We start from the raw sequence: 27471 nt of genomic DNA on the forward strand, positions 1-27471 counted from the left end.
TGCTTGGATGCTCTATACATTTCTATTCCAATAGCTCTTAATTTTTTCTGAATTTTATATGAAATCAGAGTTTTATGCATATTTCTCTGAACCAATATTCAGGTTTATTTTGGAACATTTGGGAAAATTTTTTCTTCAATGTCTCTTATGTGCTTAGTATTGCACAGACTTCGGATAAAATGACAAAAAATCTGTATCATAATTGTTTCCTTTTATAAACCGTTATATTTTGTTATGACATGTCTTGATAAACTTTCCCAATTTTGTTCCAAAATAGAAACTAATGGATAGAAATCAGAAAAAATGCAACGATATTTCAAATAATTTTATTTGGGTTCACGTGTTGAGGTTTAAGAAATGACGGATATTTATAGCCTTCTTAATTAAAATACATTTAATTACAAATAATGTGAACAATAATTACAACAGATAAGTAAATGAATATAAATAATACAACTTATGACATCACGAGAACGTTTACTGACCACGAAGACTCGGAGTATTCCATTTCATAATCTAAATTGCAGCTATTTTCTGCGTCTTTACGATACCTAGAAATTGACATGACAATGTACTATTAGGAAATAACCTTGTTTCAGCATAATAGTAGAAATTAACACGCTTTATCATGGTGATTTAATTAACATGAACTATCGTCGATATTGCGAAATCAAATTTCGAGCAGAATAATCGTTAAGGAAATTGATTGTGCGTCATCTCTTAATTCAAAAAATATTACCCAAAATGAAGTACTTAATATCATGTGCTGAAAATTCGGTATTACATCATATAAAACAGCTTATTTACAACAAATTTGCTTTTCATTATAACAAAGTGGAAATGAACAGCGAAATGTATCTACTTTGGCAAAATATACAAATTAAAATATAAACACAATCCATAATGTTCGCCATTTCAACTTCAAGTCTACAAACTGAAAACGAAATCCGACTTGAAAAAGTAATTTTCTCTTGTCTCTCTTATTAAACAAAAGAGTCAACGGTGGAAAAGGTCCTATGTGATAATACTTTTGAATAAAAAGGCAGTCTTAACTTTTGGCTGTCACTGTAATATTCACACGTCACATGACCTCAGGTAATCACGTGTCACTTCCTTTTCGGAATAACCTTGTGATTAAAACGTTGTCCTCTTTTGTTTAAGCAATAAAATCACAATCAAAAGTGCTTTGTAGTTTAAGAGGGCGTCCATATCAATTCTTTAATTGCAGCACCCACCAAAACATAATTCTGTTTGGTAAAAAATCTTTGGTTTGGCTTTCATTTGTTCACAACCATCAAGACATAAATCCTGCTCATACATTATGTTCGTTTCCTACGATCTGAACTATTACACTTTCCCCTTCTCTCTTTCCTTGTGAATAATCTTATTCTTTTGTGCCATCGTTCCCGATGCCTAATCACAACTGTACTTTTATCTGCAATGTACCCTCCGGGTTTTCCATACGGGTTCCGCATTCTACCAATTAGGAAATACCGTCTGCCTAGCCGTAGTTTCGGACATTTACATTTCACATCGCGTTTGGGAACCCATAGGAATGTTTCGCCTCGTTTCTGTTGGGAATTGCGTTTGTATATACTGATAACATTGATGGTATATTTCACCCACTCTCCTTCCGTTTTGCGAGACAGTATACTGGCCTGGATCGCTAAAAATTATAAGGAAAATAAGATTACTTAATAAAGAAATATACCTTAAGAAATATATGTCGTGACTGATTTTCTTTATAAAATGAATGCTGTAAGCGTGACACAAAAAAGTCCTTTCTCGTTTAATAAATGTACGTACCATAATCTCTTCGACAGAATTTGCGAAGGTTTAGTCTTTTCTGTTTCTTTCTGCATTTCGAACACTCTAAAATGAATTGAAATAGACCTTGGTTAATTCAGAGAAAATGCCAAAAGCAACATCATTATTTTATATTTTCCAAATGCATCTGAAGAGACTGTGGGTCTATACATGTAAGCTTATACTTGTAATAATGTAAGACAAAAGTATGCAAAAAATACCTTTATCTTTGTTCAATGCACTCTAAAACTTTTAGTATCCTATTTCTTTTTCAAAGAATAAAATTCCGTATGTAATTTAATTTATACTTTTATAGACGAAATTCAAACTGGTTTTCTTTTTGTATAAGTGGATATAAAATAATGTACTTCTAGCACTGATCAAGGAATACATTTTTAAGCCTTTTTTGGAATTCAAACGTTGTAGAAAAATCATGTCGCATTACCCGAGGCAGGTCTATGGTCTTTGAGACATCGGAAATTACAATATCGTTTTTGTAACAAAGACGGACATAAAACCAAATCAGGTGAACTGTGATATTCCGGGTAATGTATAGACAGCAAATTAAGAATATCCTATGAGGAAAATTTCCTTTAATGTGGAGTTTTAATTAGATAGAAATGTACCGAAGGTTTTGAGACCCCAAACCACATCTTGAAATCACTAGAATATTATTAAGAGATGATAGACAGTTCTGAAGGCAATGTTTTATGGCCTCACAGCAAAGATCTGAAGTATCAAGTAACAAAGGTAACATGAGACAATTTTTCTCGGATTTCATAACATAAGTCTGCTTATATGTAATAAAGGTAATCATCTACTAAATACTTGTATAATATTTCAGTGGCATTTTTGGATATCAAACCCGAACGCTTCATTCAAGGGTCTGCATTGAACGAAATAGATGGAATTCCAAATGAGTGTTGACTTCTCATTCAGATATTTTATGCTGTGATGTACATTTTGATTAAATAACGGTTTTATACAAAATGAAGCAAATGAATTCGTTGACAAAGTTTGAAAATATCTCTAAAGATTGCAAAATTATAGAGTGGTGTAAAAAAAATATTGATGACAACTTTTCTTACAATTTGACAAACTACCTCTCTCTAATGCAATGAAGAAAGCTTTCAATTGGTGTATACAATGTACTTCAAGATCCACAAGAAAATGGCAGAATGTTCAGCAAAATCAACAAATCGGTGGGCTTTTTGTACTATTAATGCATTATATTTAATAGTATTATTATTAAATGTTGAATTTTTCAATCCCAAATGTCTGTATGGTTTTTTGACACCAGTACGTTTCGAATTAAAACATAGCAAATTCCCCTCAATCCAAGCTACCAGATTGTCAATAAGTTGCATTATATCAAACAAAACACATTGCTGTACTCAAAAGTTTTGAAAACTTACTGTCTTTTCTCTGCGGTTTAACAGGTGGTGTAGTTTTTGGTCTCTCTGAAAGACAGAAAAATAAATTTTGTATTAAACTGGTTGGACGAATTAAAAGCAAAATAACATGATAAAGAAGAAATGAATAAAGGTAATGAATTCTTCGAAAATATTAAAGTCAAAACTTGTATCTCCAAAATTTCGAATGTTATTCATCTAGCCACTAAGTCATAAATTATTGGCTTTATCAATAAGTTTATTGAGTTCTAACAAATTCTGTTTGTGAAATTCACGTTATCATCCCAAACACACTCAGAATTCTAAAGAGTATTAGTTGCTTCAGCTGTTAAAACCTCCTCAAACTGAAATTAAACGTGTGGCAATTTGTTTTACGAGTGTTGGAAATCCGGGGAAAAATATCATTAAACTATAAAAGTATCCAATTCATAGATCTTAACATACGGTACTTATTATAAAGTGTAATAAACTGCATTTAGAATTTATATTTATTATAAAAGCTGTTTTCGAAGAAGAAAGAGATACAAGTATTATAATTATGTTTTTTAAAATAAATCGTTAATAATTTCATAAGAAAATGGAAATAACTGAATAGCCATTCGAACACGACATGGAGCACTCAGAAGTTAAAGCACAGTAGCTAAGTTTAACAAGCAAGTCACTTTTGGCATAGTCACTTGGTTTCTTATCACAAATTGTCATTATGCAGTGCGAATACAAATCCTTTATCACAATATCATCGATTCTCAGTGAAATAAAGATTCGGTACTTTTAAGAGAACACAACCGGAAGCAGATGATAGAAACAAGAACATGTAGATCTACATGAAAACGAGCACCAACCAAGACAAAAGTGAAACTGACATGCAGAGAGATTATTCTTGTGGAGACAGAGAAGAGTTAAAGATTTTCATTTTTGTGTTGAAATTTGCTAAAACATGCCGTGTTGTTCATCAACCACACCCGTTTAAGTCATACATTGAAAAAAACACCAAGTATCAGTGCCTTAGACGTGCTGTTTATCCATCTCCAGTAAATGGAGCAGACTAATGGATTCTGGTCATGCTTATGTAGTCTTACCTTACGCCATTATACGATATTTTACAGACATATCTGTCTATTCATTAATTACCCATATCTTACTACTCTATTCATGCCAGATTGAGAGTGAAAGAAGCCCCGACATATTATTTCCAGTGCGTATTTTACATTTTTGAAAGCAATTTATCGTGAGAAAAGTCTTTAGCCAGATGTCATAAGAGTGTCTTGACTACGCATGCGCAAAATGTCTTAATCACTAACTAGTTGGAGCGCCATCTGTGGTAGTATTTATAAAGGGTGGTGCTGTCGTCGTTGCAACTGAAAACAGAATAATATGATCGAGATTTCTTATCTTTTTGTACTTTTGAATAACAACACTTCAGTATCGAATGGCATTGAAATATATGAAACGTTAAAACATTAAAACACAATGACATGGTTACTGAGAAAATTTGTATGATTTTAAATATCATTTTTCTAAATGTTAATAATGCAAGTACATCCAGCTGAATCAGTAGAATATAAATAATTACGTAATGTAATAAAAATGATGAAATAAAAAGAGTATATACATAATCATGGCTTTCAATTTTGACCATATACGTGTATCACAAAAGGCTGAACAAGATATTGTATGTATCCATAAGATTGTAAAAGTTCAAACCATAGAAAATACTGCACTTCTACATGATATAAATAGACTAGAAGTCAGCACAAACAAAAGGCTTGACAGAATTCAAAATCAGAAAACGGATAAAGGGGGAAAATATGACAAGATATACTTACTGATACAAGGTTGTATCAACGATGCCGTCTGATCGTAGTCACTATGGCAACGGTTGCATGTTCTTCCGATGACGCCATCTTTACAGGGGCACTGACCGGAAGTTTGATTACATATTTTTCCGAGGGCTCCCACGGGATGGCAGTTGCAAGCTGAAATTGACACCAAAACAATTTTATATTTACATTTATCCAAAAATTTTAAGATTCTAAGCTTGAAAGCAATAATTTGTAATGTGCAAACAAAGAAATAAGAAATACAGTACACGTAAAATAAATCAAAATTTTCAGTAAATATTCAGCTTAAAATTAGTATTGGTATATACAGTAGATACATATTTAACCTTTTATAATAGTTATACCAGAGGTAAAAGCAAGCAAAGAAGGAAAATTCAGCTAAACATAAGCTATAACAAATTATCTCTTCTTTTAAAGATATTTTTTGCTCATGACATTAATCCAACGTTGCATTTAGTTAACCAATAAAATACTTTTGACTAAAATTTAAAACACAAACGGCGATCTTTCTCAAATTTTACAAACATTTCAATTTAATTATGTGATTTAGACTGAATCTCTAAATGAGAGCGAGATTCGTCCACTGTCTTCTAGTATTCGAACTGTGTTTGGATAAGATTTTCCGGAAACAGATTACACACAGTTCCTTTCACACCTAGAGGATCGAATTAACAACTTGAAAACATAATGCAATTCATTGAAAGCAATAGTTCGCTTTTTTCTCGAAGAACCAATTACCAGAGTATATTTGCTTTCTCGCTTTCACTGAAAGAAATCTGCGTCTGATTCGAAATGAATTGTAAAAATGGGGTATAATTTTACAAAGACAGCATTAATAATTCCAAATTAATCGAGAAGGGGAGACGTTTTAAGTGTAATATCTACAAGAACTGCAATTAAATATGATTTTGTGTACATCTAGCTAGATATCCTGTCTAATTTGTACGCTTTGTTGAAGGTTTGCCAAGCCTTTATTTTTTTTCTTTCTCTCATCATTGTTTTGTAAACGTGAACTTCGTTTTTACCCTGGTGCCCCCATTCTCAAGTCCAATCGAGGTTTTACTGGCTTTAAATTATCATTATTAAAGGAGGGGATTGAACGAAAATGGATGTTGCTAGAATGGGATATGAAGGATAAAAGAAATTCAGAATGACGATGTCCTTACTTCCAGAGACATTAAAGATGTATTAAAGACCCTCTCATTCGTAATGAGGTGGGGATAATAGGAAAAGAATTTGGGGGTCCTCTTTGGTTGAAATTGGGTACCGTTTTCTTTCCTGTGACAATGTGAGAAACTGATTTAATCAGATGCGTTTTTGATTGATTTTTGAGAAGATTTTGGTAGAATTTATTTAGGATTTCTAGTATTTATACACGTTTGTTTAGTTTTCATTAGTTTTTGTGTCAAGGTTAATAAATCCATGCTTGCTACCACACAGATCTTAACAGAGGGACGTTTTCATACCGTAGTGTGAAATATTCGAAATCGGCCAAAAATAATGAACAACTTGATAAGAAGTTTGCTTGTCGCAACCTAACATCATTCACTATAGAAAAATGACATATTTTGAATTTTCTAATACCTTAACGTTTCGCATTGTTTTCTACGGCCAAAAACATTTAAGAGAGCTACAAATTCCAATGTAGAAAAAGAGACCTCCCCCTCATCTTTGCAGAAATTAACAGTGCCCCAGTCTCACGTCACGAACGTGCTTCTTCCTGGAATGTTTTCTGAAACCCCAGCAACGTGCGACTAATTATCTCAGCGAAGAAAATCATACAATTCTTTAATATCTACTTGGTAAAATCATAACAACTAGTGATCTATGTATGCAGATTAGCATAAAACACCTGGGTATCGCCGCTCGCTAACAGACGCGCGGCTCTTTAACATGTGGAAATACAAGGGGAAAAAAACGCGCATTTACATTTTACTGAGGGCAACCAATTGTAAACATCTGTTGTAAAAATTTTGTTTTTCGTTAGAATTTTGAAACTGTGGTCACGAAATGTCTTTGAAAATTCGTCTTTATTTTGTTTTGTGACAATTTGCTCATTCATGTTAAATTTTTAAAAATATGGTCATTTTGACTTTGTATTGACGTTACGTTTTTCGAAACATTTATAAAAAGTCTTGTAATATTAGTAGTCCAAAATTAAATAACATACTATTTAAATAATATACTGAGCTATTTTTCATGAAAATATATTGTTTTATACATGTGTTTGCATATATATATTGTGAAAACAAAATATTATTAAAGTAATATTAAAGGTAAATGCATGGTTTAGTAAAACTTAGTGTACGTATTGTACAATTGCTTATTAGACCTAAAGTATTGTTAAAGCTATATGCTTTTAGTTTAGTATCGTTGTCATTAAAATCCAAAAGAATTGTGGAAAGTTACTGTAATATAACATTGTACAAATTAACACGCCATATACAGGTATCTTATTTCGTTAGCGTGTAAATTACGTGTAAATTGCGTGCTACAGATGTTTAAGGTTTTCATCTACAACATTTTTTTAATTTTTCTGATTTTGAAAAGATGCTAAACCCTTTAATGGAAATTGGGTGATAATATTACAGGCTTTAGTTTGAAACTCAATATGCAGTCAAGGTGTATATAAATAAATCAAAATAAAAAGTTTACGTGTTGATGCTGTTATACATTTATATTATAAACAGCTATAGAAGAAGCAGTCGCACTATGTTAAAGGTTTTAAATCTCTAACCCAAAATTAAAAGCAAGAGTTTCACTTATTCAAAAAGCAAACAGAAAAAAATAGTGCCGGCACCAAAGTGGAAAGATAGAAGTGCAAAGAGGTTCAAACGGAGCTTAAGCAGAGTTCTAATCTCTGACAGTGTCAAGAATTCATTTTTGCGTTAGTCCGATTGAGCCTCTGAATAAGTGCAAGGTGCTGTGTGTTTAAGACTACGGTGCGTACGACACCCCTACCTTTACACGCTCTTCTATCAGTTAGAGTTTTTGTGGGGTCGCGGTAGTACCCTTCTCGACAATAGTGGCAAAACCGCCCGGCCGTGTTGTGTTTGCAGCGGAGGCACACTCCTCCACTCTTTTGCCCAGAAAGGAGGTACAACTCCCTATTGAAGTGACAGCGTCTCGCATGCAAATTACAATTACATGCTGCAAAATAAAAATGAATACAACACTTTTAATATGGCTGGAATCAAAATTTTCTTACCTTTGCACGCTTTACGGTGCGTAATCAGTTTTTGAGGGTCTCGGTAATATCCCTGGCGACAATAATTGCAGTTACGGCCAGCCGTATTATGGCGGCACTTGATGCACACCCCACCGCTCTTTTGTCCAGAGAGTGTGTACAGACCAATGTTAAAACGGCAACGGCGGGCGTGAAGATTGCAATTACAAGCTGAAACATACAAATTGAAAGCACTTCATGAATTAATTGGTGGCAAACCAAAGATATCCTGTAACTTGATGGAACCACTTCCTTCTGTAAAATTGCACATTCCTGCCTTTCCCTAAATAAATTTTGTTTTTAAATATAAACTAGAAATAATTAAAATATAGTAAGACTTGTCTACTTCGGACAATATTGGCTACAAAAAATTGACAGGATAAGACAACATTTAAAACAAACTGAATTTACTGCAAGGACTTAGTAAACATCGTATTAAACAAGATTTCGGATTACTCAACTTCCGGATTAGACAAGTCTTACTGTAATATTTTTTAAAATATCCCTTGGCCCTTGATAGGCTGAAATGTACCTCAATCTAAAAATAATTGAAAAAATATTATACGATTTAATTAATGATTTCTAACCCTGTGATAGACTAATACAAAAAACAATTATATTCATATGTACCAAAATTTCCAGATGAATATGTAATTTGATTTTTTCTAATTTGAACCAAAAATATATACAAAGAACATCAAATTTGATAAAATTGATGTTTTATTTGTCAACTAACGAAATGTGCCCCTTTTCACTGCCTTCGAATTAGACTTTTTACAACAGACGTAAACAACCAAGATAGACGGCGAGCTTTGCCTTACAATCGAGTTTGTACATGTATAATTTACTGATTAAATCGTTTAGCAAACCAATTATTGTCGTATTGGTCAATACAATGATTTAGCTATCTAGAAGAAAAATATAATCATTTCGTCCCTCAGACTCACGAATTTGTAATTTTTATTCTTAAGTATGAATCATAAAATGTAGCTCAATAATTTAAAATGTTTGTTGTCTCAAAATAATGTGCTGTTAAGAGATTGCCTAGTAAAGCTCGTTTCCCATTAAATATTGACTTAAAAGAGTAACTAAAAATCAAGAAGCAACATAAATAATAATTATTATAATACGCACAATGAAATGTGTGTGTGCTTTCTTGATTAAAAGATGTCAGTACAACAGTACAAGTGTAGTTAGTCTAGGCTATAATAATTTTTCTTCAAAACTTGCTTTCACATGTATCCTTAAATACTGTACCAAGCGCATATAATCGTCTGATACCTTTCCGCTAAATATTTGTAACAGTTGGTTGAAAATATATCAAATTTTAAAATAATTTTCATTTTTTATATATACAGGGGTAAAAATGTCAGGAACCGAGCGCGTCGGTGTTCCGCTGATGTATTGCGCATGCTTCCAGATGGAAATTTGCAAAGCCCATCAGAGTTTGCTAAAAGATGGAGAACAGAAGGAGAATCGCTGATGGAGAGCAGGCGAGGTTGCGTGGAATTTTCCTCGCATCTTGCGCGTCCAAAGCAATGTTTTTACAATGACTAAACCACCGTGTGGATTTGAAACGTGTGATAAAATAACCGTTTGACTGCACATGGTGCGCCGTTTTTTCTAAATTCTTTTTTAAGATTTCATTCACAAAAATTAAAAAAAAATCTATGTTAAACATACAACATATCGTAAAAAATATGTACAAAACATATGTCTGAAAAAAATAAATATGGTTAAGATTTAAAAAATTACAGATATAAAAGCCGGATTCATAAATCAAATGAGTATATGACATACTTAAATTGTTGTCAATTTGAAGACAAGCATCAAATTGCGGATTAAAACTTCTAAATTCCCTTAACTCCTAAAATAAGATTTCTGGCTTAAGGCAGGTTGTCTATCTCATTGAAAGCTGTGAATGAGGCGAAAAGCCATGAACTATATTATTTATGCCTCTTCATATCTATATATCTAATACTTCAGTTCCACTTAATATGAAAAAGGGTGACTTCTCTTGTTCTAAAGAGTAGCTACCATCTAACGAAAATATGGCAGTGAACAAGGGTATAAGAAAAAATACAACGAGAGGTTCCAGATTAAAGTAAAAAAAGGACGTTTGCGATAAAATACAGGAGCAAGATAATTTACGAACGCCTTTGTGCAACACATAGAATATTGGGTGGTCCTTTTACACATATGTCACTCACTTCCTTTGTAAGTGACTTTCGTTTTCACTGGATTTTTTGGTATAGGGCAAGCCATTCCTCCTAACTTATTTTTTCAAGTATGATTTCCATAGTCAGAAAAATCTACAGAATTTCAATTATTTTATTGGCGGTTAACTATATTAATCTATGTTATATAAATTTGAGAGGGAAAACATCGTAACATGTCGATGGCATATTTTTTTTAGGTTGAATATGATATTAAAGGGGGAAAAGTGGCCTTCATCTATACATTAATTGATTTTTTAAAAAAATTAAGTACTTTGAAGAAATTAGGTGTTTCACTAATGATTTTGAACCTGTTCATGTTCATAACATATACCTTATTTTCATCGTCTAGACTCCAATGTATAACCCCCTATCACTGTGATTAATTATGTTTCTAGTAGTTTTAGAAGGAAGCTATCTGAATCTCCGCCGTCTAGGAAATTCTGCACGACTTCACCCTACGTCGATTCTATAACATCGAGTGTTTTTGAGACAACAAACGAGGAATTTCAATTTTGAGAAAGAATTAAAAGTCAAGAACAATATTTTACAATAATGCTAACTTAAAAAGTTCCATACGCCAAACAGGTTGCAGTTGTGAAATTTTTATGTAATTAAAAAGAAAAGGAAATTAGGGAAAATTGCAAATTCATGAATTTGTTAAAAGAACATTGTCATTAAAAATAGAATTTTTCTTTTATTAGTTTTGTATATATTTATATCAAATCAGATAAAACATAAAGTATCTCAATTTTCAGATCAGTTTTTTTCTGATAAACAGACATGAAATTTGATGGAATGTCTTCCTGTACGATCGACGAAAAGCTTATTTTTTAGGGCAATATCATCCGCGTATCTTATATTTCATACGTGATATCTTTTCATATTTACCCCACCTTCTCTTCTATTAACATATATCACATTTCTCATAAATTATATCTGTAGGCCGATTTAAAAAGTTTTAAGATTGGTATATGCGTGCTGAAGTGGGGGGATTTGTATTTTTTATTTTGCCACACGAGTTGAATACTGGGTCAAAATGATTCAGCGGTCATTGAAATACGCATAGAGGCACGGGAATTTTGTGTTCGACTATTTTTTTTCTGCTCCAAAGTACACACTTATATGGGGTAAAGTAAAAAAAAAAAAGGAGCCTTGAATTTTCGAGAAAGAAAAACAAGATTACTCAAATGAAATTTGGATTTAATTCCTGATTTTTACTTCACTATTAAAAATGACGACATTATGCAGAAGAGGTTTGAGTAAATAATTGGTTAATAAAAAAAGTTAAAAAGGTTCGTTGATTTTTAGAGTATTCTTAAGAAGGAATGGATTTCAATGAATTAACCAATTATTCCCATTGAAATTACACTTTCAGATACATAGAATAACAATCAACAAAGGATTTCATCTGGTGAAGGAAAGAAATGGATTGGATCCGAAAATACAAAACTTGAGTAAAACAAATAAAGTGTAATTCTAGTTCGAATCTCTTCAAATCGAGTTGAGAAGGCTGATATTTAACAATATCCGAAGCTGAAATCAATAAAAATTCCTTTAAAGTTAAATCAGACATATTTTCTGAATAATGTTGCTTTATGACTAGGGAAGAAAAATTTATACATTCAAGGTGAAATCCTAATAAAAGAAGGCCAAATGCAAAGTTTCTTATAACGTAAAAAAGGGTTTATTAATTGTTTGTTTGCAATTTGTACAATTTGTTTTGATAGTTTGCACTTGCTTGTACCTGATAACATAAACTAGTAGGTGCACGTGGTTAAAATTCTTCTATAAGATTTTTATAATAAGCAGGGTAAATTGTAGCAGGTACATAGTGCACCTTATGATTTTATGCAATGTCTTAAACAAGAACTTATAGATATATTATCCTAGAAAAAATGTGTTTTGAACAAAGTGTTAAACCTGAATTTTAAGAAAAGATTTTAGCTTGAATTTCATTTAAAAACAAACTCATTTAAACAAGCTGTTGACCAGTTTTGATTATTTTTTTCGGTTCAATGTATCACCAAATCGTGTCAATCTCGTATTCCCTCTTGTTACTAAAGGATCCAGTGAGAAGACCCACGTGATCAAAAACTGAAACATGGTATAGAAATAAATGCATCTTTAATTTTGACAAGATAATCCAATTACACGCGTTATTTTCACTTTATTTACATACTGAAAGGAACCGCCGTCGACAACTGTGACCGTATTATGACCAATCATATGTACAATCATGATTTTCTGCGGGATAACAATGGCTTCTCTACAAGAACTCTTTCCGGAGAACCGAACCATATAAAAGACCGTCACATCTCCCGCCGCTCGCGATCAGAATCATGTCAAAGAAAAAATAATCATTTTATATCCTTGTCAAACCCACTGGTTTGTTTTCAAGCTGTTTCACAGAAAGTTAATTTGAAACGATTGGCAACAAACTGTGAAATGTGATACAAAGATTTGGAACCTGCACATCGATGGTTCTTTCCTGAGACCCCACAATTTTCCCCGATGAATTTTGAATTAAGAGCCATCATCTTTGCATAGAGATATCTTTGCACCAACACGATACGCCCAATTAAATAATATACTGTCTGAGTTTCGTTTTATATTCCGATCAAATCTTGATTACTCATGTTTACACGAGAATTTGAAATAAATCTTAACAAATCAAAAAAGCAGTAATACTGTGTATATATTCACATTAATAATTAGATATTTACACCAAAAGGTTCCAACTTCCCGTAAAAACGTCAGCTGTAATATAACAAAAAGCACGTTGAACAATACGAGATGACTTTCATTTACTTATGACAATATGCAGTGCAACCGAAATATTTTATAGAGGACCTGCAAGGATGCTGATAAAAACTTTTCCTTAAAACCTAGAAATATCACACATCTTCGACTTGATTTGCCTCCCTTTACGATCTGACAGCAATAGATAGACTTGAATGAAGCGGAAAACGTTAAAGATGCAGTTGGACAATATCTGCTAATCCAAGTTAAACATGGTTTATGTTATGTAGATATAGAAAGAATATAACTGATAGCCGGAGCATCTGATGAACCCGACAGCTGATAACATAGACATTTATACAGGAGGGTTTCATAGCAATTTCTTTGAATAGAAACAGTTAAATATTTTTTTTAGCTGGAAGGCTTACATTATTTCTGAAATCGTACAACCAATATGACATTACGTAGTATAATTACTTGAAGCCAATACTTGAAGCAACATTTCAGAAAATCTTAATAATCGTTGGATCAATTGCTTTTCTATGCTTTTCGTACACGTATAAGATAATTTTTTTCCCCAATAATATCATGCACTTTCCTGCAATGGTTAAATATAGGTGACAAGGCCTTACTTAAGATACGCCACACTTGTATTTTTTCTTTAAAAAATATTCTAACAACTCAAACATATTCTTTTTTCATTTTTTGTTATAAATTGGCATGGATTGGCCACGCCTTCCTCTGACATTTTTACAATTCTTGTCTGAATCTACAATGATGGCATATTAATGCTGTGGCAAATGCCAGCTCGTATTTTGAGACAAACATCCAACGTTGAGAGAAATCAAGTTCAGTTTCTCTTATAGGCACAAAAAGGCAAATTAATGTTCCTGATACCATCAAAATGTTAGACTGAAGAAAACGATATCACTTGTTGATGGTTTCTATCTTAATTGTGTATTGGCGAAAAAAGAAACATTTATTAAAATAGAGACACGATAAACAGTGCGATCTCAATAGAATCAGAAGAGTATTATCATGTCTATCATTTGTTTTAGGAAATTGAATTGCAGAATAACAGGATATGATTTTTATTAAATGCGTTGGAGGTTGTGTAAAAAAGCCCATGAAATAATATTTGACAATTGCTTTCTTGATAGGCCGCAGCTGCCACGATTTGCAATAATTTGTGAAAACAATACGCAGAATTGAAGGCGAACCGGAAGTACTACTGCGATTTTTGATGAATAAAATTCGCATCAAAAAAGCACAAAACGAAAAGAATACGCATATGGGGGAGATTTGTCGACGTTTGTTATCATATTATTTCTCTGTGTGGCCTTGTAGCGAATAGGTCAATTGCAAAATGATATAGATGTTGCACTGTCTTCATTTTTCAACATTATCAATGCATTTATAATTTTTCTCTTCCTGAGCTATCACATTTCATTTGATGAGTAACTTTTGTCTAAGAACTAACGATAACAAAGACAGCTATAACGTCAGCATGAAAAAAATTCTTTCCTAATTTTAAAACAGTATAAGTTTTCTTCTTTATATGATTTCCATTATCAAATTATCAGAAAATCAGAAAATTATTTATTTTTTTTTTGTTTTTTTTTAAACAACGAACGGTTGAATGTGGGGATATGGAAACTCATTGATGATATAATTAAAAGTATGATGAGGTAGGAAATTTTTATCAAATAAGACCACCATGGCCACTGATAAATGCATTAAACCCTGTCCTAGGTGAACCGTTGTTCTTGATATTTTAATAAGTATCCTTTTGGGCCACAGGAATTTTATGGTTACATGTACTAGAAGTATTTGTAATTCTAGCACCCATTTATTAACTAAGACTACGAATATTTGATCTTGTTTGTAAATATTACTAAAATTCATGAGATTTGAAGAGAAGAACTCCCATGGCGTGCTTTAATTGTTTTCTGCTCGGGTCGTTTCGGACGACGAAATTTAACACATACGTGTGCGGTTAATACAAATAATTATCATTTCGTGTCGCTACTAGTTTTCAAATAAGATAAATTCTTTATTCTTTGGGATAACAGATGTTTTATTATCAGTGATACAATCTTGCACACTTTTCTTCTGTTTCACCACTGCTACCGTCAAATCACGTTTGTTTTATTAAGGGAAGAGAATCTTGAATCGCATGGGGTAATATATAATTTTTTTTTTTAAAATTGCAAATTAACCTTGGTAGAATCCAAATACAGGGGATGCTTTTGTTTATGAACGTTGTCAAATTTTAATGTAGATTTATATGAAACCGATAAATCATGAGTAGAAAAAAGAGTTCACCTAACCATCAAACAAGATAATGGGTACCTTGACTAACGTCTCAAAAACAACCATGAGCGGGGTTAAGTATCGCCATATCGGGTTCAAGACATAGCGTTTAATAAAGAAGAGAAATTTATACATTCTTACTAGTGTTGGGTGTGCATATTTAAACGCAGTCGTTTGATAGGGAGTATTTTAGCACTTTTTAATATATGGTATGTGACTATATGTCTTAATCATAGTCTTTGTGATTTTTAATCTCTTGCCTTGTTCTGAAATGCAACCTGGATTAGTAACCTAAAACCTAACTGAATAACCATATATTCCGCTCTTGTTCATCTTTTAACCTGTTGGTCTTTCATTTACATGCCAAGACATTACACCGAATAAATGTAAAGTCATGCATGGATCAAATTTTTCAAAACTTAAATATCATGCATTGAATTTTTAATGTGATTCTCTAGCTAGACCGTCCCGGAAACACCGAAAAGAAAATCGCTGTCTTGAATTTATTACAAATAACAATGTCAGATCATGAAAGCAAAGCTTAGCAGGATACAGGGACCCAATAACCTGCTGAATATGTTCGGGTTGGCAATATGTAGAAATTTTGGCAAAAAGTTGCACTTTATGAATCTAATTTTTCTTAATGAGTAATTCATCTTATTCATCACGGAGATAAACCTGGGATTGTCAATGGGGTAGGATGACTGGCCACCACAAGCGAAGCACGGCCAGTGTGAAAAAGTTCATTACAATCTGTCTTTGTTGTGCCTACACAATACCCAGATCTAATGCAAAACAAATAGGAACGAAAGAGCCATAGGGCAAGGGAAAACCTGTGTTCGGGCTAGGTGTTCCGAAAATTCGTGTCTTAGTTACCATTTAGAAGCTATTGTGTATCCAGAACAAACTGTAAAACTATCATGGAGTTTATGCAATAAATCGGATAGATAGCCGAGAGAAGGTCGGTCTAGAAGGTTTACATCATTGGGAATGTGACACTAAGTTTTTGACCTTACGCCCCTCCTAATTATAATGGCTGAACCATGCTAAGTTAATTATACGTTTTCGTTTCAAATCTCAATTTTGAAATACCTGAATGACCTCCCATTTTTTCGTCTGAGATATGTCTGAGTAAAGAATCAAATTTTCTGTATCAGGATTAGATTTTGTGTGTGGCCGCGACTCGAAATTTCTGTATTCTTCCGCACACGTATATACGCATATATATTCAGATTTTGTTCATACTTAGTGGATAGGAGAAGAATGCAAGTACGGCTGCAATTTGCTTAAGGTTAGAAAAGATCGTCGAGTCAAGTTTCACTGTCAACGATCCTACACGTATAATATCAACTCGGTCCCTTGCTTTTTCGCGACCTTTCACTATTCATAAGGATCATTGCCGTGAATATGAATATTGAATGAATCCCCGTCATAAAAAATGTGTAAGCCAGCTATATGAATTAAAATAACAATGAAGATATCATCTTGTATGTAAAATAAGAGAGCATTTAGAACCTCTGGAAAGTGTTTCTCAAAAGGTTAGAGTTCAATTCTGATCCTGTTTACATTTTTTTTTTACGTTTTCGAACAGTTTTACAAATCCTTACAAAAGCCTTTTACGACATTCTGAGAGTCATATCCAGCATTTTGAGGATTCTAATTTATATGTTAGATTGATATATTCCTATCGATAAGGCACGCAGTATAAGGGCCATACCAACACCTTGAGACACCGCTATGACAGCTTATCATGAACATTTCAGATCAATAGCAACACAGGTGTGAAAATACCCTGCCATGCTGCTCTTTAGGAGAAAAACAAACTCTCCAAAAGATTTTCAGACAGACGTATGATGACAGTGGGATCATATGGATAATCATTCACAAGAAAGAAAGCAAATATCTTCTTATTTTTGTCACAAAGAAGTTGATGTACATTGTGTATCATTGACGTAGTTATTTTTTTACGCATTATCTTTTGGAGAGACTGTCATATCCTTTCTAAATCCGTCTCAAATCTGATTTTTTTTTTTTAAAGAATAATATATCACCGACGTTTTTTCAAAATCTCTTCTCTGTCATGTGAAAAAGACAAATAATAAGAATTTTTTTTATAATTGTTAGTTTGAAAATAAATGGATAAAAAATCAATCAAAGAATTGCTTTCTTTTTAAATAAATGAGTTTGATAATAAAATCCCATTATTTCTTTACACAAGAATGTTTTTTCCCTAATAAAGTGATCAGAGCGTCTATCGAACACTAAACGAATCAATACAACTAATTTCTTTAGTTTGAATTCAAATCGTCAATATTTGAATAAGCAGAGAGCAAGATAAGATTTCTTTCTTACGCGTTTTCCGTTTTAGGGGTGTGAATCCGAAATTTTTATTAACGGAATCTCTTCTACTGAAGAGTCGTCTAAGTGTTTCTTTCAGGCAAATGCTGCTCTGATAATCTAAGCATGTTAAGAACACCTGGCTATCGGGAGAGCTAATGAAGATTTTTAGTAGAGCTTATACTTTTTAAGTTAAACTTCTATTTTATTATTTTTTTCCGGAGGAAAAAGAGACAAGAACGATTTTTTTCCTCGTAACGAGTCCGGATAATATCTTTGAAATATAATAATAATTGATGACGTTCTCGATCCACTCTTTCTACGAATCTTGGCACTTGGTAAAACAGAATATTAGGTACACTTTGGATAGATCATGGTTTTAAAAGAAATCTCGAATACCAAAGAGTGTGATAACGTCTTCTCTATTATCTTCAAACTGCAATTTCTTATTAAAGTTAAAATAAATCAGGATAATTTTCAGCTCTATCTCTTCTCTATAACCCTAAAAAGTTTCAACTTGTTTATGTAATCTCCCAAGAAAAAGTTGTTGGGGCCTGTCCTTATAAAAATATTACGTCCTTTTTTTTACACCAAGGAATTTTGGTAATCATGCTTATATTTCTAATTCAGTCTACTTGAAAAGTGTTAGCGTTGACACCTTCATTGTTCGGCTTGGCCATTGAGAGTGATTTAGAAATAAAACAAACCAGTGAAGGGATCCCTTGCTCTGAAATCAGATAATGGAGTTCCACATTGAAATAAAATTAAAATGCCTTAAATCGGATCAGAAAAACTTGCTCGTAGTAATCCTCATTTCAAATAGCGATTAGCGAATGACACCTGCGTTTCGTTACTGGCATTATATCAGAATGATTTTTACATGTTCTGGTGTTATAATTAATTGTGTGGGTTTTAATTATGTTTACAGGTTAAATCTGACATAGGTGCCCACTGCTTTTGATTGTTACGCGGCGGACTTTCGAGTGGTTGTTTTTGTCGTTGACACTCGCGCTGGTCAAATATTATTGGATTTTTAACAGTTGACGTAGAACGAAGCTGAAAGTGTAACTGCAAAAATATTTAGATTCCTCTGTTTCAATGAAAAAATAGACAAAGTGCGTTTATTTTCCGCCTTTTATGGTTCGTTAGTGATCGAGTATGGGATACATGTGACTCAGCCAAATAAAAAGGGTATCAACCACCACGAATTGAAGCTTCACATGCAATAGAACAATTGGAGTGAAATTTGTAAAATTTGAATCCGTTGGTTTTTACTCTATTAAGTTTCATTTAAAAAGAAAACAACACCAATTTTTTTTTAAAAAGTAGTCTAGTTTTATATAAAATGTAATGTACTTAATTTTTAAAGTACATATTTATATAAACTAAATGTATACGTGCATCAAATTTTCTAAAATTTTTCAGTGAAAATTTATACTTTTCCTTTTGACAATAAGACTGGGTTAAACATCATCTCAATTTCCTTTCGAGTTCGCCAAAATCTTGAATGAAAATAAACCCAAAAATTTTACGCAGTTAATTTGATAGTTTTTTCTAACTGGAATCTTTTCACAGTTGGAAAACCAGCAATTGCTCGTTCCAAAGGCGGTTTATCAAAGATGTTCATCGGCAAAAGCACGTGCTTATCTGTGTATGATATTTGCTTATTTAATGTTTTAACGGTATTGCACACCTCAACACCTCGGTGTATTTTAACCACGTGCAGAAACGGATTAAAACAACTAATAAATTCCCACCAAATTCCAGTATATCTCTTTAAAGTATCTAACTAACAATCCTGATATACTCTTAAGTCTTATCATTAAATGTATTAACATGTTTTAATCTTTTTAATATACGCGCGAAGAAGAAACAAACCAGAATTTTGGCTTTGCAATATATGCTTCTAATTATTTAAGATGAAGACTTAATGATAGGCGAAAAAGCCCTGTGTTTGAAACGGTGAATTATTGCACTTGCGTGTAGAATAATTATACGTTTTATTAAGTTACCCTTTGGCGGATAAATCTTTAATGGAATGAATGACACAACGGCTTATTGTGCTGGTAGTATTTAAAAGAACAGGTGTTTAAAGGGTTTATATAATTGTCATTAAATGAAATTAAACCCAGTTTACAAGATTAAGGATTACTTATAAATGTCATACTGTGTTTTTACATCGATCAGCTGATTTCGTTATTCTGTTGATAAACAGGCGTGATTTTGATTTAAATCGGGAGTAAATCCAAAATGTTTAAGAATAACAACTAAATTAAAAATATAAGAAATGTCAATTAAAGTCTGAAATAAGAAAGATTAACACACTGAAATAAAAAAATTAATTCAGTTAGTAATAATGTAGGGTAATTAGGGATTGGTTGAATTTTTTTCCTTCAAAAATGTCCTGTCAGCAATGCAGTTTTTACACACTGTAAATAAGATGCAATGTTAAGTTAATGTTTTACCTTAAATAAATATAAGATTCCATGAATTGTACATTAATATTTGAAATTTATAAATGATAAATAATTTGGGATAAAAAAGAACCTACCAACACATGCATTGGCATCTGCAGAAGTGGCCCTGGCCCACGGTCGGTCAAAATGGAAAGGTTTACACTTTTCGCAGTCGTTTCCCGCCGTATTGTGCCTGCACTCACAGACATAGTTTCCAGCGCGATTTTTGACGCATTTAGAAGCGTGGCCGTTACACTTACATCTTCCCCCTACAGCCAAATCGGACATGGCGTAATAATAACTTTCCCTCACCCCATCATCATCTTCATTCTCATCATTGTAAGTGTTAAGTCGGTTGAAGACAATCATAATATCGGTAGCGGTGACCCAGTCTTGAAGAATGGCATTATTTTCAAAATCATATGCAGACGGTCTACCCTCTAGGGTACTAAATGCCACCCGAGCCCCGTTTAATGGTTCGATGCTACTATACTGTTCCGTACAAAGTGCTTCTTGCTCATTAGATCGCGAAACAACGCCTTTGGGAGATTTTCCAAACATCTTTTTACAGCTGCTGGAATAATATTGAAATGGAATCCAAGTTTTACCATAATCCATACTTTTAAATATTCCCATGGATTCTGGTCTCGATGAACAGAATTGTAAGCTTATGTAAGTGAGCTCGTATTTTTTGTTCAGAGCTAGCTTTAAAGTAACATTCTGAGGGTATTGTAAATACGTGTTGGACATCCAGCATGTCAAGTCGTTGGCATTGTTGAGGTCTGTTAGATATGATGGGGGATGCATTCTTTTTGGATGCTTAGCATCACAGATAAAACAATTTCTTATCACTCTGTCCTTTTCTCTTGTCGACTGACAATACCGGCTCGGTGGTGACCCGCACGTACTAGAAGCCACCACCTCTTGTCCGAAAGCAGCGTTCACAAAATCAGGAATGCACATTTTGGGTTCACCCCTTTCATCATAACAAGGGTCATCGGGTGGATCTTGGACAGAAAACATGTTATTAAATTGTGACCTAACATCCACATACATCAGAAACCACAACAGGACGTAAACAAAGTAATTCCGGAATAGTGATTGCAAGGAATATTTGAATTTAACTTTCATCGTCACAGGATATTTCTATTCTTATCCAATAATGAAAAAATAAAAACAGGAACACACAAGATTGGAAAATGATATTCTATGAATGCATCACGATGGTATCTCTGAATTTCATCTCGAGCCAATATCACGTTCCGCATAAAATCATCAACATCTTTTATGCATCTAAATCTCTTTCTTCAATGACGTAGAAATTTCCTCGTTTCCATTCTTCAGCTATTTGTTTATTTTTAAATGAAGAAATTTTGATGACTGTGCACTGAATGACTGAATCTCTGAATATAAAGGATGACGAACGGGTTCAGCGTTTGATAATTCGCCCCTTCTATCTCTACGATAACAAGCTTGTCCTAAGCCGCTCACATCTAAAATCCATCCGTCAAAGAAAAACAATGGAGAAAATATGTACCCCAATAAAATATGCAAAACACGTAAATTTCTCTTTTGCGCTTTATACAATGAGGTTGCTTCTCTTAGTCTCTTTCAATAATGATATGTGCCTATAAGAATTTTCAGCACCACTTGGCCCCGCCCATCTTCCCATCAATCAAAGCTGCGAGGGCTTAGCAACACCTATTTACAATCGCAGGGTATTCTAATGCCACTTCAAATGCCACAAATACCCGCCTATATTAACTAAGCCTGATACGTCATGCCTTGCATTAATTAATCGGTACTGGTCTACATTTTTTGCTCTCGTAAAAATCACCGTAGGTGCGAACAAGATACGCGTTGATATGTCATTAAGCTTGTTAAAACAAAGTATCTCTCAATGCCGATCGCAGTGATCAATTTCCTATCTTGTAGAGAACATTTTGGGAACATAGGATTTATCGGGAATGTGGGTTAAAAAATGATAGTTTATATATTGTAAAAATGATTTGTTTTCACCTTGATGTAGTACGCTGACTATTAAAACAAAAGTTTATCTACATTCACGTTTTATTCCATAGTTGATTAATTAGTTAACAATGAAGAAATTAAATATCTGATATGATTTTCGTCATAGCCATGGACAAAAGAGCTCATGCAAATTTCCCCAAAATGAAACAGATCATAAATACCAGGTCTAATTTGACAATTCTAAATAAGCAAATTTGTATTTGAATTCCTGAACAATTCTAGCTATTTCATCAATCTTCTCGTTTATTCCCTACATTTAAAACCCGTTCTTTTTGGAATAGTTAAAGCATACTTAAGGACTTGATTTGAAACAAAGTTATTTACGTTTTATTAAAGACAACCTTTGGCCGTAGTATCCCGGGCTACTTAAGTAGAATGGTTTGGAATGTGTCCTTTTCATGCAATGCGGATCAGAAATCGTCATCAAATTTACATAAATATTCAATGAAATGTCAGAAGTGAAAGCCTGATTTGAGACATGTATTGATAAAAAGTCTTCTCTTTTACAACTTTTAAATTTTAACCTGAAGATCCTTGTATCAATACAGTTTGTAAACTATCTTTTTACAGATTCATAAGCTCTTGATTTTTCAATAATAAAAATACCAAGTCGAAATGAAATATTTAGAGAACATTTTTTTTGTCTGCCGACTGAAGGAAACAAATCTGCCATATCTCGGAGTTAAGATCGATTCCCTCCAATATTTCTACGTTTCTCCTCCAAATACTTGAAAAAATTCAGTAACACCTGTTATATGTTGAGAAATATAGTGTGAATTGACCTCCGTTTCATTTGTTTAAGTTACAAACAAAATGTGATAAAGCCATTGAAACTCGAAAGACCATTGAAAGTTATAAACATCTAGGTATTTCTAAGTCTACAGGATTAATGCTTTCTAAATAAATGTGAAGTAGCACGGTCTTTGATAACCGATAAATCAACTTGATTGTATTCTTGACCTGCAGGTGTAAACTCGACTTCCAAATTTACAACCTCGCGGACACCTTTAAATAATCGGTTGACGCAATGATATCATCTCTTTTTCTAATTCTTTTGATAAAAAGAAAATTAATTTGATGCGTATCCTCGGAGGAATTTTTTTTACTGCTGTAAAGGAGGGACTTCGTTATTTGTAGACGATTGTCCAAGTGGGGGAAATCTTATCTCTGCGTAAATATTGTTACATCCAAACATTCCATGTGCAAATTGAATTGTACCTAACGCGTAAGAGTTGAGATTTCCTAGCAAGTAATTTTCTAAATTAGAGGAGGTACAAGACCATCCATCATTAGCAATTAAGCTTCTTCGTCTATCTTATCTTACACTGATGGGGGAAAAAAATTCCCCCTCCTTTCTTCCTCTGATTATCGGGCTCGTCTTTGATTCGCACGAACTCGGATTTACTACCTTGATCAACGAAGAAAAAAATCCTTGACATGTCAGTGTGTACGTGTCTTGTGTACAAACAACGAGACCTAATTATTCAGACAAAAGAATTAAATGCATATTTTTGCTAATTATATGAATGAATGACTTATCTGGGATTATCGGGATTAGGCCTATCGCGCATGCTTCAGGGCCCCGTTCACACTTCTTTTTTATCAAAGTTTTTAGCTCTACTAAATTAGGCTTGTGGTGATGAGATTGATAAATTAACACGTGTTATTTAAATAGGCATATCAAGTAGAACTCGGACCGTTTTAAATTACTCATATCATCATGAATGATTTCAAAAGAAGAAGATCTAGGAATGCACTCAAAGCACTTTATTTTTTGTGTTGTTAATTTTAACATTCCATGAATTTTTTAATAATTAATAGTTTCAAAATTCACTATGAAAATTATTTGAATGCTACATCGAATAATTCTTTTTCTAGATTTTCAAAAAATAAGCTACAGCTAGGAAAATGCACGGAAAAAAGTTTTAGGAAGTTTATCAAAATGATTAAAAATCATCGAAAACTTTACAGGTATAATTATTGACGCCATTGTATAATTAACTAAATTAAGATAGTTAAAGGAAAGGAAAAATATTCAAGTATAAGGATATAATAAAAAAAAATTATCATATGACATTATTTTAAAATAATACTCCGAATAGACTAATGTTATGGTATAATAAAATGATACACGATTTTCACAAAAAATAATATTGTTAATTCAAAATTAAAAATCTCTGTATAAAAGTATTCTTGAGTTATCAACTAGGCTTGACATGGAGTTTATTATAGTTTTTTCTTTAAGACCGAAAGAGTTACGGAGATTTTGTGAGGAATCTCTGAGAGAGTTGTAGATCTTCGTCTGCATTCAGATAAGTAGTAAAGAGGGAGGAGGGCTAGTCACCAACATAACTTATACTCCACTTTTTTGTAGTACATGTATAGCGAAATCGGGTTGATTTTATAATTTAAAAAAATGGATTTTAAAATTTGGTCTTTTTTCTATGAATATGTTTCTTTTCAAGTTTACAATTTAAAAAAAAATAATATTTTGAAAAAAAATGACACACCTACCCTCACTTGAAAATCGTTTAGCTGTAGAGAACGAACCAAACATAGATGATTCATGTTGAAGTATATCTTAATGTATAATATAACTTATAAATTGGGTTCATGTAATATATTGGAAATCCTTAATATAAACGATCGAGGATGAATAAAACTACTGGGGAAAATAGAATAACATGAATGATTAATGTATTAAAGCTGTATCATAAATCTCTTTCATCTCAAAAATTGGAAGATTTACTATCAACAAACAGATAAGCACCATGTCCCCCCCCCCCCCCAAAAAAAAAACAAACAACAAAAAAAAAAAAGACAAAAAACAAAGGCAATAGAAGGTCTATAAAAGTAATGTCGCCCGACAATAAATGCAAAGACCGCTAATCATATAATTAAAAAAAGTGGCTCACTGAACTCCAATTTTATCACTGATTTGCAGTATCCAACTCATCTTTTGGACAGTGATTGGTGGTTTCAGAATTTAGATTTTCACCGTGGGGCCAAATAATGAGTTAAAATGAATGTGAACAAAAAAATCCGGAACCCCGAACTCCTTTTAAAATTTTCACAGCAACCTAATAGTGATTTAGAAGAATTCTGTCTCCGTAGATGTGCACCTAGTTTTCAGAATTCCCTTTTTTCATCCAGAGGGGAGATACACTGAAAGAAAAACCTAGTGAATTTAACTAATGTGTTTCGTAAAGCGTTGGTCGTGATTAGTAAACTTTCAGTTTACTGGTTAAGATAGTGAGTTGTGGAGCGGGGGTCGTATAGATACTAAGATACCTAGTGAAAGTTACTCATCAATTCTAAATTTACTAATCTTATCTAGTAAATATACCAATATCTGGTAAAACTACTATTAAGGTAGTGATTGTATGGACAGTGAATCTACTAGTTTTCTTGGTGACATTAACTATTTTTTTTTTTTTTACAGTGTATGGGGTCAAAATCGTTTTATATAAAATTATAAAATTGTTATAGTGTCTTCACTGTTATCCAAGTGAGTATAGTTAAAGGAAAACACAAAAGTTCGGGTGCCATAGTCTCTTGACAGCAAATGTTATTTATTTCAATGTCAATAGAAATAAAACAAAATTTTAAATATGCTTTGTGAAAAAAAAATCAATGTTAACTCCTTGTTTTCTGACGAACTCTGACAGTCCTTGTTCAAACATGTGTCGTTATCGTATTTCTCACCCCATGAATTCTGGAAAAGAAAAAGAAACCGTAAAAAAAAATTCCTGCGAAAAAAAACGGAGTTATCGTTCATACTTAAACCTGGTGACGCGTCACTATGGAATGACGTCACAATAGAAATCTCGTCTCAGATTGCTTCACAGACAATAATTTGTGGTAGGTAGAAAAGAAGTTAACGAAATTTTTTAGATGTTGTATTCATTACAGCAAGATAATTCATTGATACATGTATGTTAAGCTCATTAGCTAATTGTTTTAATTTTCTTATTCCAGAAAGAGAGACAGAAATCAGTCACTCGAAATCGTGAATTCCACTTCACATATAAATCGTTCACTGTGAGTCCGTGAACCCATATACTAATACATGTAAGTAGAAGTATGTACGCAAATGATTATTTACTTGTATCAATAAAAACAGAAAAAATATAAGATCAGACCAAATTTCCTTTTAGCTCTATAACTATTATAATATGTCATACTTTAATTCATTTTAGCCCAGCGAATAGCAGTAAACAGTCAATATGAATGATTTTCAAGCGATATCGCGTGAAAATGCAGAGGTAAAATATTGGAACTATATTAACTTATTTTAAGAGGCTGAATTAATGTTAAAACGACGAAAGTTGAATGCAAAATACAAGCAGATAGGTCCTGTTAAAAAAATCAGAGTATTAACCATATTAAAAGTGAGGTTAATTATACTAAATATGGGGGTGGGGTGGGGATGTAGGGTTTTAGGGTTAGACACATATTTTGATATTTGTGTCTTCATTCTTAAGAATACCCTAGACTAATATCCGTGTTGTTTTGAAGTCTTAGATAATAACTAAAATATATATTCTTTCCTTTTTCTCAAAAAAAAAAAAAAAAAAAAAAAAAAAAAAAAAAAAAAAAAAAAAAAATTAAATTAAAAAAAATGATATATTCACTACTTAATGAAATGATATAGGTTGTCACTGATGGATTTAATTAAATAAGCTTAACATGTACTAGTAATGTACTAGTAATCAATTATTACATGAGTGTATATTTCAAACACGAAACCTATGTTTTTACAGAATCTGAATGTTTAATTTATTTAAAGTAAAAATTGGTAAGAGTACCATCAAAGTAAAGGCGTAAGAAGCAAATTGAAAGGGAGCGGGGGTTCATCCCACAACAAAAAAGGAGTTGGCAGAACTGAACCCCAATTTTCAAGACTTATAATAATATGTCTATCGTTGCAAAAAATAGTTTGGGGCGGATTCGGGTGGGTGGGGTGGGTGGCTTGTTATGCCCCCTAGCCGCCCCCCTCCTCTTCGGTTTCGGCGGCTATGACCCTTATAAATTAAGTAAATGCTGTACTCATTTTATGACATATAGTCATTCATAGTGCATTGTTTTCAC

General features: G+C 32.8%; 1 protein-coding gene and 1 long non-coding RNA gene across 6 annotated transcripts; one reads left to right on the top strand and one right to left on the bottom strand.

Annotated features, from left to right (window-relative positions):
• Positions 1-310: 310 nt before the first annotated feature.
• Positions 311-21952, bottom strand: LOC134253718 (netrin-1-like). Of its 4 annotated transcripts, XM_062736298.1 has the most exons (8): positions 20445-21952; positions 8268-8456; positions 8021-8209; positions 5045-5194; positions 4520-4576; positions 3222-3266; positions 1807-1872; positions 311-1666 (listed from the first exon to the last, which is right to left on the bottom strand). In XM_062736298.1, the coding sequence occupies exons 1-8, from the start codon at positions 21478-21480 to the stop codon at positions 1320-1322; spliced, it is 2079 nt and encodes a 692-aa protein (XP_062592282.1). In that variant the 5' UTR covers positions 21481-21952; the 3' UTR covers positions 311-1319. The 4 variants fall into 4 exon arrangements, with proteins under 4 accessions (XP_062592282.1, XP_062592279.1, XP_062592280.1 ...); XM_062736295.1 differs by lacking the exon at positions 8268-8456; XM_062736296.1 differs by lacking the exon at positions 8021-8209.
• Positions 21953-26192: 4240 nt separating this feature from the next.
• LOC134253716 (uncharacterized) lies at positions 26193-26712 on the top strand. 2 transcript variants are annotated; one of them, XR_009989166.1, is made up of 3 exons: positions 26193-26241; positions 26359-26455; positions 26580-26712. It is a non-coding gene; the product is annotated as an uncharacterized LOC134253716 (long non-coding RNA). The 2 variants fall into 2 exon arrangements; XR_009989165.1 differs by having other exon boundaries at positions 26359-26451.
• The last annotated feature ends 759 nt before the right edge of the window (positions 26713-27471 follow it).

This window comes from Saccostrea cucullata, unplaced genomic scaffold (genome assembly GCF_032062105.1).
Source record: "Saccostrea cucullata isolate Sc308-1 unplaced genomic scaffold, CSIRO_AGI_Scuc_v1 ctg1406, whole genome shotgun sequence".
NCBI lineage: Eukaryota > Metazoa > Mollusca > Bivalvia > Ostreida > Ostreidae > Saccostrea > Saccostrea cuccullata.